This window comes from Lacerta agilis, chromosome 3, assembly GCF_009819535.1.
Source record: "Lacerta agilis isolate rLacAgi1 chromosome 3, rLacAgi1.pri, whole genome shotgun sequence".
In the NCBI taxonomy this organism is placed as follows: Eukaryota; Metazoa; Chordata; class Lepidosauria; order Squamata; family Lacertidae; genus Lacerta; species Lacerta agilis.
The window spans coordinates 83,892,550-83,908,925 of NC_046314.1; the positions used below are offsets into that span (position 1 = coordinate 83,892,550).

A 16,376-nucleotide genomic window follows, 5' to 3' on the forward strand; every position below is an offset into this window, starting at 1 on the left:
CTGCATACAGCACACCATGCCTTCCCCCCCAAAATAATAGGAACCGTAGTTTTAAGGGTGCTGATAATTGTAGCACTTTGAAGGGTAAACTACATCTCCCATGATTCTTTGGGGGAAGCCATGTGCTTTAAATGTGCTTTAAATGTACGGTGTGTATGCAGAAAAAGTCACAAAGGATATTTGATATTTATTGAATGTACATATTCATTGTATACAAAAAAGGTGGATCCAACCTGAGCCCTTCCCCCTTGATGGCTCAACTGCTAGGGTGGCAGGAGCAGGGACCGAGCAATGGGAGCTCACCCAGTCGCGGGGATTTGAACTGCTGACCTTCTGATCGGCAAGCCCTAGGCTCTGTGGTTTAACCCACAGTGCCACCCACGTCCCTATTGCGTTAGGTATTGCAATAGAAGCACCCAAATTCTTTATCAGTTCTTGCCATAACCCAGAATCCAGTGATATTCTCCCTCTAAACAGGAAGAATTAGGCATTTAATTAACTGAAATATATTCTTTCCCATGAAAAAGTGTCTTGTGAATAGTTGATGGGAGAGGGGCGGAGATAATGGTGTTTTCGTTAGTTATCTCCATTTAATCAATTAATCACCCACGTTTGCTGCTGAACAATGAGCCTACTTCCTCTAATTGTTGAGCAAATTGCAATGTGAAAAGTACACAAATCTGTCATGGAGCCAGCAATTCACTACCTAAAGCAGAGCACAGTCATTGAAGAGCGTGAATTATTGTACCACCCAGTTGCATAGCTGCTCTGTGGTTGTCTCCCAGGCAACCCTTTGTAAACAATTCCAGTGATGGGTGGATTTTTTGTGTGTGTGATGGCTAAAAGTGTACTTGAATGTCTGATTCTTGCTTGTCTGGGGTACTACACTGGAAGCACTTTTCTACAAGTGATTCCTGCAGAGCCCAGGACTACACCTGAATGACTTGATCATATAAATGGGGTTGATTGCATGGATATTTCCCATGGAAGGGAGGCGGATCCATCCAGCCAGTTTACTTGCATTATTTTCATGAATCTCTGTTCACTGAGGCTGCACTAATGTCTGTAGGACATTTTGCTTTGCATTAAATGGCCCCACTTGAAGTCTTAAAACATCATAAACGGGGTTTGTGATGTATAGGACTACCTGCTCTGACTTCTTTGCCCTGTCAGCTAGGAACTGAAGATAAATCACAGGGTTGCCCCAGCAGTCTATCCTTCTCTTTGACAAGTTCACTGGTAATTTTGAGCCAGTGCTGAGTCAGTAGGTACAACTTTGGTTTGCCTTACAGGTGAAAAGGGTGGGCTTGTATGTTTCAATGCTTTTCCATTTTGGAAAGTTCTCTGAATGTTGGAAGCAAATGTGTGTGGGTGTGTATGCGTGAGGACTAAGCTGTACAAACTAGTTTATTACGTGCATCTAGCATATGCTCGCAACATTTCCTGAGAGGAATTTGAGACATCTCGTGCTCATTCCCCACCTTGACTGGGGCTCTCTCTTCCTCCACTGCCACCTGTGGCCACAGGTGGAGGTCATAACATGGCAGAGGGTGCGGCATGCCAGAAGTGCATTGTTAGTGCACATCCGGAAAAGTCAACGATCTCTGCCTGGACTGCACCACCGCCTGCGTCCCTGGGGGAAGAGAATTGAGGGCCAGAGAGGATGACAGAGGAGGGGTGGCAGTGCTAGTTCAAAGTAGGCCAGTTGAGGGAGCTGAACTGAGGCCACTTTGATTTTTCAGGCAGGGGTGCTGTTATGTGCTGAGTTGAATAGGATCCAAAATGCAGCAGTCTGATCGGTCCTAGAACAATAGGATCCAGAATGCAGCAGTCTGATTGGTCCGCAGGAGCCACCCAATCCAGCTCCAGGTGGAAGTGAATCCGCAACCCGATTGGCATACAGGAGTATCCCGGAATTAGCCAATAACGTGGGGCCCATTGTGTAAATAGTGTATATAAAGCAGATGTTTTGGGGGAACTGCATTCCTCACTACAATGAGCTGAATAAAGAGCATGAAATCCACACTTGACTCCGAGTATATTTCAGGTGCTCACCTTTTTTTAATATCCTCGCTTTGAGCCATTTGTGGGGGGCTGGGAGCCACATTGCTGTGTAATTTGAGCCAGTTTATGCAGTGGTGATTAATGAGCAGCAGCTAATTAAATGGTAAACTGAATTTCCTCATCTCACTGGCTTTGGTAAGCTCCTGCAGTGTTTTGCATACAAAAAAGGAGCCGAAAGGAGTGGAACAGCAAGGTAGCTTTCGGTATACTTCTAAACACATTCAATCAGAAATAAATCCTGTTGAATTTCAGTGAGTCTTAGCATTCCAGTCTATGATGCTTAGGAGGGTGGCACCCTTTAAACATTGCAGAAACACCACGGGAGGGTCAAGGGTATTTATATCCTGTTTTTATTAAGGGTTTTAAGGCAATCTCTCTCTCTCTCTCTCTCTCTCTCTCTCTCTCTCTCATGACTTCTGTGAAAGTATAGCACTACATGAGAGAAACAAATTCTGAGCAAAAAAAACCTGAGGATCTGGTATCAGGATTCCATGCTGACATTGGGGCAAAGTGTAGGTTGACGCTCTTCCTCCGGCGCTTTTACATAACACCGTTAGAGAATTAAAGGTTAGCCAAGGCTGTGTCCTGTGGCCAGTGTTTTGCTCCACAAAGTCATTTGGTAAATAGGATGCCTGCGAGGAGATGGAGTTGCAGAGGAAGCCAGAGGGTGACACCAACGCCCTGCCCTGGAAATGCAGCCTGCTTTTGGCACAGGGCTCTTGCCCCGGGTGCAGCGATTGTCTCCCCGCACCCTCCCTGAGCCTTTCCTGGACCACGTTCAGTGCCATGAGCCAGCAGACTTTTGTTTGAGCAGGAAACGATCAGAGAGGTGTGTGCCTGTGTGCTTTGGCTTGGGCTGAAGTGCAAATTGCCGGGAGTCTTTTCTGAACTCATTAGTGTTAAGAGCGAGCTGAAGCAGAGGGAGGGGAGTGGGGACCATTGAAAAGGAAAAGGGTATGGGCGAGGAAGCCGGAAAAGTAGCAGCTATTTCCTAATAACCTTTCCCACACCTAAGCTTCCCTGACAGGGGCTCATTTGAAGGGCCTTGGCATCAGAAAACAGAGGAGAAGAGGAGGAAAGGAGGGGAGGGGAGGTGAAGGGGGAGAAATGGGAAGTGAAGTGAGGGGATGGGGGATTTCTGCTGAACTAGCAGTTGTTGAGGTGATGTTCTGTTAGTTATAATATTGCCCAGAGGTTTATATAGGGTCATTCTAGGTATTCTGTGTTCCTCAGATGCTGAGTAGCATGCAGAAGGCAATAAATGTTCTTTTGCTGTACATAATGGGGAAATGACGTTGTGGCCCTGAGGCCTTGAATAGAGTGTGGCCTTGCTATAATTGGCAGTGATTCATGGTCATTAAAGTCAGAGTCTGCATATGTTTATTCTTGAACTGCTCTTAGTGAAATCGGACAGACCTAGAAGTTCCGTGTGTCTGCAAGGGATGGAGGCTGAAAAGATTTGGGCTGTGGGAGTTGCACAGACATTTTTCTAGAGAGTCTGGATTTTGTTGAGCTCAGGGCTGGTTTGTATACTTTGGAGGTTGCTGCAGGGCTAGTCGATCCCCACAAGCTGCTCCCCATGCATGCTTGTAAGCAGAGGATTAGAAGGTGCCATGTGTTTCTCCAGTGTTCTCTCACTCCAAAGGAAGTGATTACTGCAAATTTTATTATTTCTGTTTTTGGTTTTTCAGTTTGTAATTCAGCCAAAAAGCTCTCCCTCGCCAGCAATGCAGATAAGGCTTTTGATGGCTGCTAGTCATAATGGCTACATCATCACCACTATTTTATTTTGTATGCTGCTTTTAACACAGTGGGGGCAACAATAGCTCACAAAAGTAACAATCATGAGAACAATTTCACAACAACGGCAATAATAAAACATCAACATATAGCAAATGCAACAGCAGATTAGGTTGAACAAGTGAGCGAGGAGGAAGGAATGGGAGAGCCTATAGATCGTTACATGTTGTGTAATGTAAAATCAATACATAAATCTTTTTTTTTTTTTTAAATGCAACCGCGTATACAGAACAAGATTTCAGCACTATAAATGTAACAACATTACACCTCCTGGTGGCAGCAAAAATAATAAAGGATTTTGAACAGTTTCACCTTAGTCCTAGATTATGATTATGTTGATTCTCATAATCATCATTATGATAATCATTGTTATTGCAGTTGATTTATTAATTGCCTTCTAAACCACCGTGTCAAGGCAATTTGCACATAAAATAATTATAAACAGTTAAACATAAAGACAACAGATACATTTAAAACAAAACTTAAACCCTAACATATAGACATTCATGCAAAAGACCCATTTATTCAGCTAGAGAAACCTGTTCTAGTATCCCCTAGAAATTAGTGGAGAACCAAGTTAGCCTGATCAAATGTCTATATGTTACTTCTAGTATCAGCAGCAGCTTCTGAGTACCAGTGGTTGGAGATCAACGATGAGTGGGCTATTCCCTTCATGTCCTGATTGTGGGGAACAGGATGCTAGACTTTGGCCTCACCCAGTAGGGCTCTCCTTATGTTTTTCTTTTGATCCAGCTCCTCAGTTTACAAGTGCCCTCCTTGCCAGCTTTTTGAGCAGGGTGCAGAGGATGTTCCTTGGCCCAAGCTGCTGGGATGAGAGGGGAGATGGCCAGGAGATGGAATATGGCCATGAAGCATGTTAGCTGGGAAGAATCTGCACACCCACACACCCCTGGATGCCAGTTGGCGGTCTCTGATCGCTAACATTTAAGAGAGAGGGAAATAAATGCACAAGCAATAAAATTAAGCCTATAGTTTGTGCAGAGACCTGGGAGGCAAATGCTCAGATGGAATCTGCTCCTTTACATTCGCTCACAAGGTCACGGCTTCTCTAGAGTTGTTTTATGGCAGGAGGCACATCCTAAAACTATGATTTCCTTTGCTGTGCATGGAGGAATGTGCCTGCCCAAGCACCATCACTGTGATGGTTATGTGAGTGAATGTACAAGTCAGGTCACTTTCTGTATATGGGATAAGTATATGGAATCTGAAGGCGAAGACAGACAGGCGTTCTAAGTGCGGGGAAAGTGATTTTGGTCACACGCCCACTGTTTTTTTGTTGCAGGCATTTGTTTTCAGGGCGGAGGATATACACTTACTCAACCACTTCCACCGCACTTAGAATGCTTGTCTGTCTTCACCCATAGCTTTGCTGCAGTGAGGTATTCTCTTGGGTGCTGTTCCAGAGTGAACTCGTTGCTTCTAAGTGTGAAGTGTTTAAAACAAAAAACTGCCCTCCTAAACTTTGTGTTTCAAGTGTTCAAATCACACCATATGGTTTATCTCGGTTACCCACAGTAGTGTAACAGAGGCCAGAAGAGTGTATTGCATTTTGCTGCTGATGGAGTATATATGTGAGTCTGAGGATGGACTGATGTGCTTGTGACTTTATGGCTGAAGTGAGGTTTGGAGTTGAGGACTTCTCAGGTCAGTCTTAGCCACAGGGCCAATTCCATCATTTATTGAGCAAGCATCTTGTACACTTCTTCCTCCCCTCTCCTCCTTCCATTCTGCGTAGACATGGAGTTGATGTGTGCATTTTTTATTTTAAAAAAAACCCTACAGTTTTTAATCTAGGGCTAATTCGAAATGGCAATAGTCATTTCAAAGCCCTTTCAATTTCATTGATAGGATTGTTTTAATTTATTTAATTCCGTGACAAAATGATCAAACACTTTCTTTTCTTTAAATCATTTTACTTTATCTAAATCTCTTTCTCTGCTCTTATATATTCTCATTTTTTAAAAAAATCTGCAGAGGTTCTGCTCTAATTTTCATTGCTATCCCCAGTACTTCTGAGAGTGCTCAACTTTCTTGATTGACAAGAGTGATCCAGACTATAGGAAACCAGCATAATTAACCCTAGACTAAATTAAAGGTAAAGGGGCCCCTGACCATTAGGTCCAGTCGTGTCCGACTCTGGGGTTGCGGCGCTCATTTCGCGTTACTGACTGAGGGAGCCGGCGTACAGCTTCCGGGTCATGTGGCCAGCATGACTAAGCCACTTCTGGTGAACCAGAGCAGTGCACGGAAATGCCCTTTACCTTCCCGCTGGAACGGTACCTATTTATCTATTTGCACTTTGACGTGCTTTCGAACTGCTAGGTGGGCAGGAGCTGGGACCGAGCAACGGGAGCTCACCCCATCACAGCAAGCCCTAGGCTCTGTGGTTTAACCCACAGTACCACCTGCGTCCCCAGAATAAATTAGGCCAGTGTAATTTACCCCTATTCCAAACACTGTTCAGGAGCAGGGCTACCACTGGTTGAGCTGGCCTGAGTCTGTCAAAGTAAAAAGAAACCTTTAAAATTGACTTACGCCATCCTTTCCCCAGTGTAATTTCCACTGAGTTGTTAGGGGATGTGACTGGGTAAAATGGAGTTAGGACTAGGGGTTTGTTTTCTCCTGCCCCATCCCAAGACAGACCCAAAAAAGAAAATAACAGAACACCACTAGTCATCACATACAGCTCCCAAGTTAAAACAGTACAACGCATCATCAGAGATCTACAACCTCTCCTAGACATGACAGTTCTCTTTCTCAAGCTCTGGGAGGAAGACCCTTCATCGCATACAAACAGCCACCCAATCTCAAACAGCTCCTCACCCACAATAATACAAAACAGGACTCAACATGGACACTGGTACCAGAGCCTGCAATAAACCCAGATGCCAACTTTGCTGCCACATAAACCCGGATAACACCATTACTGGTCCCAACAACATCAAACACACCATCTCAGGACTATTTAATTGCTCATCTTCCAACATTGTGTATGCAATCAAATGCCAACAGTGCCCTTCAGCTCTCTATATTGGACAAACAGGCCAAACCCTACGCCAAAGGATAAATGGACATAATCTGATATCAGGAATCACAAGACAGAGAAACCAGTAGGAGAACACTTCAATCTCCCAGGACATTCTATAAAAGATCTCAAAGTAGCTGTCTTAATACAAAGAAATTTCAGAAATAGACTGGAAAGAGAAGTGGCTGAATTGCAACTAATCACCAAACTTAAAACCATGGAGAAACCTGGTTTGAACAAAGACATTGGATTCTTATCTCATTATACATAACAAAGCCATCTTTAGCCATCTCACCCCTTGCCTTTCCCTGCAAGACTAATTGCAGCCGTTTAGAGTCGTCAACAGGTTTTCCACACTTATCAGCCTATCACCCATTCCCACCACCCTTCTGAGTAATACCCCTCCCCACTCCCCCACTATATTTAAGGATCTGGTGACTTCTGTTTCAGTGTATCTGAAGAAGTGTGCATGCACACGAAAGCTCATACCAGGAACAAACTCAGTTGGTCTCTAAGGTGCTACTAGAAAGAATTTTCGATTTTGTTTTGACTATGGCAGACCAACACGGCTACCCACCTGTAACTAGGATAAGGGACTTAAGCTGGCTGAGCTCAGAGTCAGCTGGAGATCCACTTGTTCCAAACTTTGCTCATCCTGGCAGATCTGGGGTTTGGATTGCTCCCTAAATGGTCCTGTGCCTTGCTCACTTATACCAGATTTGCTGTGTCCTCTGCCACAGAATATAAGCTCTCCAATCCACTCCTTGCAGACAGGGCTGGAATGGAGTATAAAGCACATTTTAAAAAAAGTATTCCTCGGGCTGTTACTAATTCAAGAATGCGTCTGCGAGGCAAAATAAATCCTTTGTTTGCCATGTGGTCCTACTCAGTTCGCTTGTTAACACCGTAACAGCTATGCTGGATTAGATCCTAGTTTGGAAAGGACCACAGATTGATAGTTCTCCTTTAGTCTATTCCCCACTTTCTGTCCTTTCCCCAAGCCCCAAGATGTCAGAGCTTGTTCAGCATGCATTCAGTAATTCTACAGCTGCCCATAAATGACAAAGCTGAGAACTTGGTTCAAGTTTCTCTGAGCCTCCCCCCCCAACTCATAGTGGTGACAAAAGGCTCTATGGGGGGGGGGGCTGGAAATTGCAGCTAAACCTGTGGAAAGCTCAGCAGGCCTAGATCCAATCCTGGCAGTATGCCCTGAGGTAGGGCAGAGGCAGACTTGGATCTGCTCAACCCAAAACTCCTCCATTCTCTTGATGAGCCCAGGATTGGACCTCTTGGTTACGGAGCTGGTACAGTTAATTCCATCCCTAGAAATGGGGATAGAAAGAAAGAAAGAAAGAAAGAAAGAAAGAAAGAAAGAAAGAAAGAAGAGGGTGTAGGGGAGACACCAATCTTCACCTGTTGCCTTGGCAGGCATGAGTCATCCGGAATTTGGAAGTGACATATTATCTGCCACTTCACTGTTCCACTTCTCCCCTCCTTAACGGATTGCTCGAACCAACCTGTAACAACTAGGTCAGAGCATTAGTTCATCTAGCCCAACACTGGGTGATCCTTATCCGCATACCCGGTAAATATGTTCAAAGAACAGGGCACTTGTGAAATTATCCATGCATTTAACTGTGGTTCACTCCCAGGAGAAAGGTTATATGTGCTTATTTCATTGTAAAGTGTACAAAGGAACAGTGTCTGAATAAAAGGTAAATTAACGCTTGTTTGCAATGAAGGTGGAGTGGAGACAGTCATATAAATGGGGAGAAAATATCTTTATGCAAAGAAATATTTAACCCTCTGTATACTTGACCAACATATCAGGTACCTGGTGCTCTTTCCTGCTCTTACACCCTGGTGCTGTGCAGATGTTTTGGACTACAGAACAGCTTGATGGGAATTGTAGTCCAAGCGTATAGAATGAAATATGTGAGCAGAATGACTTCCATTTGCACAGTGGAACTTTCACCCCCCCCCTCTCCTGCCCCCTGTGCACTTGCACCCGTCCCTCAATAGATTTAGGGAGTCAGTGGAGAGAGGGAGGGAGAGGGGGAAAGGTAATGTTCTATTGCGCAAGTGGAAGTTGTTCTCCTTATGCAAAGCACTACATTGAATAAAAGCATCTAGAGGATCCCAGGTTCAGAGCCAAACCATGTCAAGCCAAACCACACTTAGCTCCAAGTAGCAGAGCAGCACAAAGAGCAAACTGGCATGATTTTTCCTGTATACCGACAGTGCTCACACATTCATGCTTTGGCTTAGCTCAGGGGAGGGGAACCTCAGTCTTAGGCCCCAAATGTGACCCTCTCTGTCTGGCCCTTGGTACTGTCCCCAATCTGCACCCCCTTCTCAGCCACCCCCTCTTTCCCCAGATCACACCCCTCAATTAGCCATGCTTCTTGATCATTGTTGGCTAAGTGGAATGTGTCCTTGAATTGTGGTAATGAGTCTTGCTTGTCTGAATGGAGGATAGAGAGGTGTGTATCACTGTGAAGAAAGTAGCCTGTTGTACAAAGGTAAAAAGTACATTCATTTTCACTTCTGGCCCCACCCACTACTGACATGTGGCCCCAGGAAGGTTACCTGGAAGAAAATTTGGCCTCGGGTTCAAAAAGTTTCCCATTCGTGATGTAGTGTTGTGTGTGCAAACTGGGCCAGTCTTGTTCGGTCACCCACTGTGGGCTGATATGTATGTTCCTTTCTGGAGTGGCAAAATCATGGTCATTTTTTGCAGTGAATAATAAGTTGTTTTGTATGAATACTCTTGCTTGGTGAAAGCTTGCCATGACGGAGTCCCTTGGAGACCCAAATGTAACAAAAAATGACACATTCCAGTGGAGCCTTCCCAGGAGTGAAGAAGATTTTCCATCACAGACTAAATGGCAACAGTGGCCATGGTGAGATCTTCTGGTTTGAGGAAAGCCGTGAGACATGCAAGCTGAAACCAGTTGAGTCTGAAACAAACTATAAAAGTTCGGATGTTGGTACAGAAACTCCTGTGCAAAGCACCACCTAGGCTCCAGTAAATGACCATGCAATTATAAAAACCATTCATTAAAAGTGGAATGACTGGTCCTGTGAGAAGCTTCTTATAGCAAGGGTTCTGTCAAAACCACCTATAAATAGTAAGAGCTAGGCTCAAGCAGGAACACCAGATTGACATAAATGCAACATGAGTTACTATTCCCGAAATGAAATGAAAACATTCCTATGAGAAACACGTCCTCCAAACCCACACCCCTCGAGTTTTTAGGGGTTTGAAAAAGAATTGCAACGATGGATGATGGGGGTGGGGGAAGGACTCCAAGAATCACAAAAATGTGGCTAAAATTAGAGTATTGGGTGTGTTGAGATTCTGAACAAAGATTGTAGCATCATACGCGGAAGCAGCAGGGGGTAAAAATATATGAAGCACAATCCACAATGGAGGTTTTTTTTTTTTTGCTTGTTTTAACTTAATAAAAAGCCACAGGCTACTCCCAACGAGAGAAGAATGGATATATAAAAACTTTTGGAATATGCAGAAATGGCGTATTAAAAAAAGAATATAGAATTAAGATAAATAAATAAAAGCATAAGTTAATTTAGAATATGCAGGAAATGATGAAATAAATTTAAGGAACCACAGAAAGAGGAGGCAGGAAGTCAAATTGTTTGAAATGTTGTAATTTCTGTAAAAGTATTGCAATGTATGCAAATGAAAACTATAAATAAAATTATATATTTTTAAAAGCCACAGGCTACAAACCAGTGGGCAATTCTCCTGCAAAAAACAAACAAACAAAAAACAATTGAAAGGAATGGGAATGAGCTGCTCAAGAACCCTACTCCTCAGCCAGGATGGGGGAGAAATTTTGTTGTTTTCATTAAAGCCAGGTTTATTCGAATTTGGACTTTCTAAAACAATATGGGAACTGAAATTCAGCCATCCTTCAAATCTGCATTTATCCAAATTCAAGCTGCTTTGCCACGACAAGGCAGTGATCCATGAAGGGGAAGAACAATAATAACAATTACCAATGGCTGCAGAAATGTAGAAAAGTGTGTTTTGGATAGGCAAAGTGGGAAACGGAAATAACAAAAAGGGCAGATTCTTCGATCCCTACTCCAGAGTTCCCCTTAAGTGCAAGGAGGCTTGTGTAGGAGGTTCAAGAACCTCAGGCCTAGGGGATTCAAGTGCAGCCTAGCATTCCTCCCTGACTCTCCAGAATCTCCCCAGGTCTCATCTTGACCATACCTTCTCCACACCTTGCTTTATTCCTTTTGTCTGGGCAGAATGTGTCATTGAATTCTGATAATGCCATTTGCTTGGATGGAGAGATGTGTGTACCGTATGTATGTATAGAAACCTTGTATGTTGAGTGGCTGGAATGTAGCCTGTTATACAACATAAGAGTCCCCACCCATTGCCACACCTGCTTTTTTGCCTTTGGCCATCACCCACTACTAGCAAGTAGCTGTTGGAAATTTGTCTACTGTACTGTATATGGGAATGCAGGCCCATGAGCTGGAATGTTTTCCCACCCCTAGAGTATCAAATCCATCTTTTTACGCTTAACGTCCCACAGAGCTGAAGGGCATAACACAACATACCCTCTTACGTTTCCCTCCTGCTCACTCTGTTTCTTCCTTTCATTTTCATGTGTTTTTCAGTCATTTTAGATCTGGGCCATCTTCCCCTTCTGGTCAGGAATTGGTTTGGAAACGTTTTCTGCTTTGGATCCACTCCCAAACATTTCATGTGTTTTTATCATTGAAATTCTGTCTTGGCCATATAAAGTGAAATTAACTGACCATATCCTCCCTCTGCAAATAACAAGAAATAAGGAAATTGAAAATGGAACAGATTGTTAAAATATTCATTGGACCTTTCTTTTAAACTTCTCCCTGAGGGCCGTCGTGGCACATGTCTTCTTAATCATCACGTTTACTGTCGTATCTGCAGTCTTGGAAGTGCTAACTTGAGAGCCACGTCACTCATTCAAGTGCGCAGGAGGCTGAGCATTGGCAGTTTGGCACAAAGCTTGGACTGAAAGTCTTCTATCCACAAGTGGAAAAAGAGATAGTGCATTCTTTGGAAAACAGATGGAACAGTGGCTGTGCTTTTTTTTTAAGGGTGTGTGTGTGTCGTTTGACGTATGAAACATTGAAAGGGCTGTTCTTGTTGGGCAGTCTTATCTGCAGTGCCTTGTTTGGCTTCAGCCATCTTCAGAGCTCTCAATGAAGACTGACTGTTCTATTAATTCACCTCTGAGCATCTCACTGGATGTATCTTGCCCCATTTGAAGCATCTCAAACATAATCATATTGTGCACAGTATTACAAAATATCTTCTACCCCTTCCAGTATTTAAATAGTATAAAAAGCAAGGTATGTTAACTCTTTGTAGAATCATATACTGGGAGATGCAAGTGGTCTTCTAGGTCTAATTGTGTTTTGAGTGCTTAGCCTTAAGAGAGAGGGAGGGAGGGAGAATGAGCTTACTGTTGCCTTGTTAGAGGCACAGTGATGTTCTGCAGTGGAAAAGATGGTGCAGTGAGCTGCATTGGAATGCGCTTTGTCCACAATTTAGGACAGGAGTGGAGACCTGTGGCTGATGAAAGCTGGAGTCCAACTGTTGTTGGACTCCAACTGTTGGTGGGCTCCAGCTTTCCTCAGCCCCAGCCAGGATGGCCAATGTTCAGGGATGATCACAGTTGGAGTCCAGCAGCATCTGGAGGGCTACAGGCATTCTGCTTTATGGCTATGGACAATGCAAACATTATACTCCTTCACCATTACTTGCCTGAAGGAGCAAAGTTTGTTGAAAGAACCTGTGGAATTGTACCTTCAGCTCTACCACTATGGTGCATGGTTCCTCCTTCTCCTTCTACCCATGCTACTGCATAGATGTCCAGAGGTGTGGCCATTCACTTCCATGATCATCTGCTTGCCTATCTGCCCTAGTGGGTTTATCTGTGTTTTGCCAGCAGAGCAGGTCTTCCACTGAACCCAGCTGGCAGATCTCGTATAGCACTATACCCTAAATCAGGCATGGCCAAACTTGGCCCTCCACATGTTTTTGGGACTACAATTCCCATCATCAATGACCACTGGTTCTGATAGCTAGGGATGATGGGAGTTGTAGTCCCAAAACATCTGGAGGGCCAAGTTTGGCAACACCTGTCCTAAATAAATGTGGTGGGACAGAGACTGTGTTCTTTGTTGATGTTCTCCTGAGCTTTATAGCCTGTTCTTTATCAGGGATTACCAACCACTTAGAAAATCAGCACCAACTGAATACCAAGTCCCTTTATACTTGAGGCAGTTGGCCTCCCATTTACCCAGGCATAGAAGAGTTTACTTTTTGGCTGCTCAGTGGAAATTACTGTCATTAATTATACTGATGTGAGGTGGAGGGCAGTGGTGACAGAGTGATTACTTGGTTTCATCTGGAGATCATGTTAGGTCAGCCTTCAGCAGCCTGGTGTCCTGCAGGTGTTTCAGACAGCAGATGCTTGGTAAAAGCTAGATTGGCAAAAGCTACATGGGGTGTTACGTCCATATTTTTTTTTTTAAAAAAAGCATTGTCCATTGTGATGTTCTACTGTTGCTCTTTTAGTGGACCATACCATATTTTTCTTTCTTAAAAAAAACACAAAACACTGGGAAGGAGGAAAGATGGAGATGCTTGCCCATGCACCTTAAAAAAAAAAAAAGTTTTGGTGTCCAGCCAAATGATCTCCTTGCTTTTGCAGGAAACTCATTTATTGTGCATTCTAAATCTGCCGTATAATTACATGACCAAATGCTATTTTCCTTCAGAGGAATGAGCAAACTGAATTTCATAGGCAACATCCGCTGAAGTCTTGCAAGCTGCTGGATGAATTTACAGTGTTAGCCTTCAGGTTTTATTCAGCCAGTGAAAATGGTTAAGCAGCTTCTTAAATTTTGGGGTTGGTTTTTTTGGCGTGGGAGTGGGGGCTAGATGTTCTGTCATTCAGATTCCTTCCCTCCACATCCTGCAAAGGGCTGGACATTTGTAAAATCTCTCAGCTTGCTTTTTTGACAGTTTGAACTGAGCCTCCTGACAAAAATTCTTGTTTAAGTAGCAGCTCACCAGTTTCTTAGATGTGTTTCTATGATGTACGGAACAGAATCATGTAGTGTCTTGACTTTTGCCAAGTAAGCAATAAATTGGCATTCCCTTGAGTGGTGGAACTTTTGTGAAGGATTTGCTGAGATGACCCAGTTCATTGCCTATGTGAGCCCATGTAGGACTTCTCTTTCTCTGTTTTGCCAGACGTAATATTGACAACTCAGAAGTATAAATGACCTGGCATCCTTTCCACAAACTTGCAGTGTTCTCTCTGTCCTTAAGACTTGACATGCAGTTTCTGTCTCTCTTTCTCCCCCTCTCCTCTTTCCATCCCTCTAAGAATGTGCTCCTGGCCAAGTTAATTTTGTATAGCAAGGAGGATAAAACTTGCCTTGCCTTGCTTGGCTGCCCTCTTGTTTGGAAACTCGCTCTAAACATTTCCACATGGCTTGCACTCTTCACGCAAAGTTATATACATTTTGAAAAAAAAACCTTCCCTCCCACTCCCTGGCTTCTCCTACCTTGGGCTGTTGGCAGTGACCTAGCCTTGTTACTGTTTGTGTTTCTCTTTTGTACCTTTCTGTGGCTGAAATCTCTGTGGGCCTTTAAATCTGTCAGCAGCCGCTACCAGGCTCAGTATGCAATTTTAGCTCACTGTTTTCACAAGTTTCTGGATCCAGAAAGTTTTCCAAATGAGCCATTGTGGAGCTGTCTTAAAGAGGTATTGTTCCTGCTTTAGGGTACTGCTTTATTTTTAATAGCTCAGAAGTCCTCACAATGTCACCTGTGGAAGGTGTCACATGGCTAACCCCTGGTATGTATGTATGTATGTATGTATGTATGTATGTATGTATGTATTAATGATAATGATAATAATAACAACAATAATAAAATTTATATACCGCCTGTCAGGGTGCTGCCCTCACCTCACGGCAAAGGGATGCCAGGGCTTTCTCATTATCGCAAGCCCCCTCCCCACCTGCTCAGCAATTCGTCTTCCTCCAGTGAGGGAGGCAGTGATCCTTCTAGTGGGGAGGGAGGGGAAGTAGGAGTCAGGGCTCTGACAGGGAAGGAGAGCCCTCGCATCAAGCAGGGACTGGAGGTGAGGTGCCTCTTCCGTCTCCCCACTTGCGCAGGGGGGAAGGGCGCAGAGGGGGGGAGGCGGGGGTTCCGCATCCGCGGCTTTTATGCTGGGCAAAGAACCGGAAAGAGTCATTCCCGGACTCTGGCGAAGGATGAGCTAGATGTACTTTTGTTGCTTGCACTGTACATATCTGCATAATAAAGAAACTTAGTGTTAGAAACCTCGGCGTCAGGCTGGTTACTCATGAGCAATCACTGAAAACCCTTACACTGCCCTTTGCCCACAGGTATATGGATGCAGCTATATATAAAAGGATTAGATGAGAAGTTTGGTAAAACTTTTTACTGAGGTATATGCCACTTTTTCTGTAGGTTCAGACAACCCTTTTCCCAACCAACAATTACTGTATTCCTGAAGCTGGATTATCAGAAAAGGCCCAATCTTCCCAGAATTTAGCTTCCTGAAACCCTCATAGCAGCAGAACTCATTGTGCGTGGGAGTCTTTGGAAGAACCTAGTTTCTCTGACTGCAAAATTCTTCCCTTGTCTGAAAGCAGAGTGTGCTTGTCTGAATCCTGTCCTGCTTTGAGATTGCCTGAGTTGCTCACTACTGAGTAAAGTTGACTGTCAATCTATGTAATTACCGGTATGTGCATATATTTACCTTTGTAAATACTAGATTTACCTTGGTAACTTAGTGGCAGAACAGGATAAAAAAAAATATAATCCGAAATCATAGACACTTAACAGACTGAAGAAGCCTGCTCCCATGTATGCATAGGACTATAAGCCATCGAGTTTGGAGAGTATATTATCTGTTGAATTTTGTAATTTAGGATCCATAATGATGTGTTACATATCATGCTCTCTGGCAGGGTTCTTAATAGGGACTTGCTGCAAGTTTCTTCCTAGGCCAAGGAAAGGGGGGAAAGTCCTTCTGTGCTTAAGAGTTCAGTGCATAGTTCCTAAGAGACAACACTGAAGATGAATTAGATATCCTGAAAGAGTCAACTTTTAAGTTTTAATTTTAAAGTTTCTTCAGCTGAAGGTATGGAGATAAAGGTGGCCTTGGAAATCCTCTGTAAAATATATATTATTTATATGTTTCTTTTTTGTCCTCTCCAGGATGAATTGGATCTCACCGATAAGAACAGAGAGGCAATGTTTGCACTCCCACCAGAGAAGAAATGGCAGATTTACTGCAGCAAGAAGAAGGTACTAACTTCAGTTTAATTGAATCACATAGTAAACTCTGCATGTGTGGATGATTTGAACCATATGATTATGTGCATTTATCAG

At 43.6% G+C, this 16,376-nt stretch overlaps 1 protein-coding gene across 3 annotated transcripts in view; it reads left to right on the top strand.

The window, feature by feature from the left end:
• The window catches only part of DAAM2 (dishevelled associated activator of morphogenesis 2), a 220,701-nt gene that overhangs the window by 105,640 nt on the left and 98,685 nt on the right, over window positions 1-16,376 (top strand). For all 3 annotated transcript variants that reach the window (XM_033144585.1, XM_033144587.1, XM_033144586.1), the window contains one exon: window positions 16,203-16,292. In XM_033144585.1, the coding sequence (XP_033000476.1) occupies window positions 16,203-16,292 (90 nt within the window). The remainder of the gene's footprint in view (window positions 1-16,202; window positions 16,293-16,376) is intronic.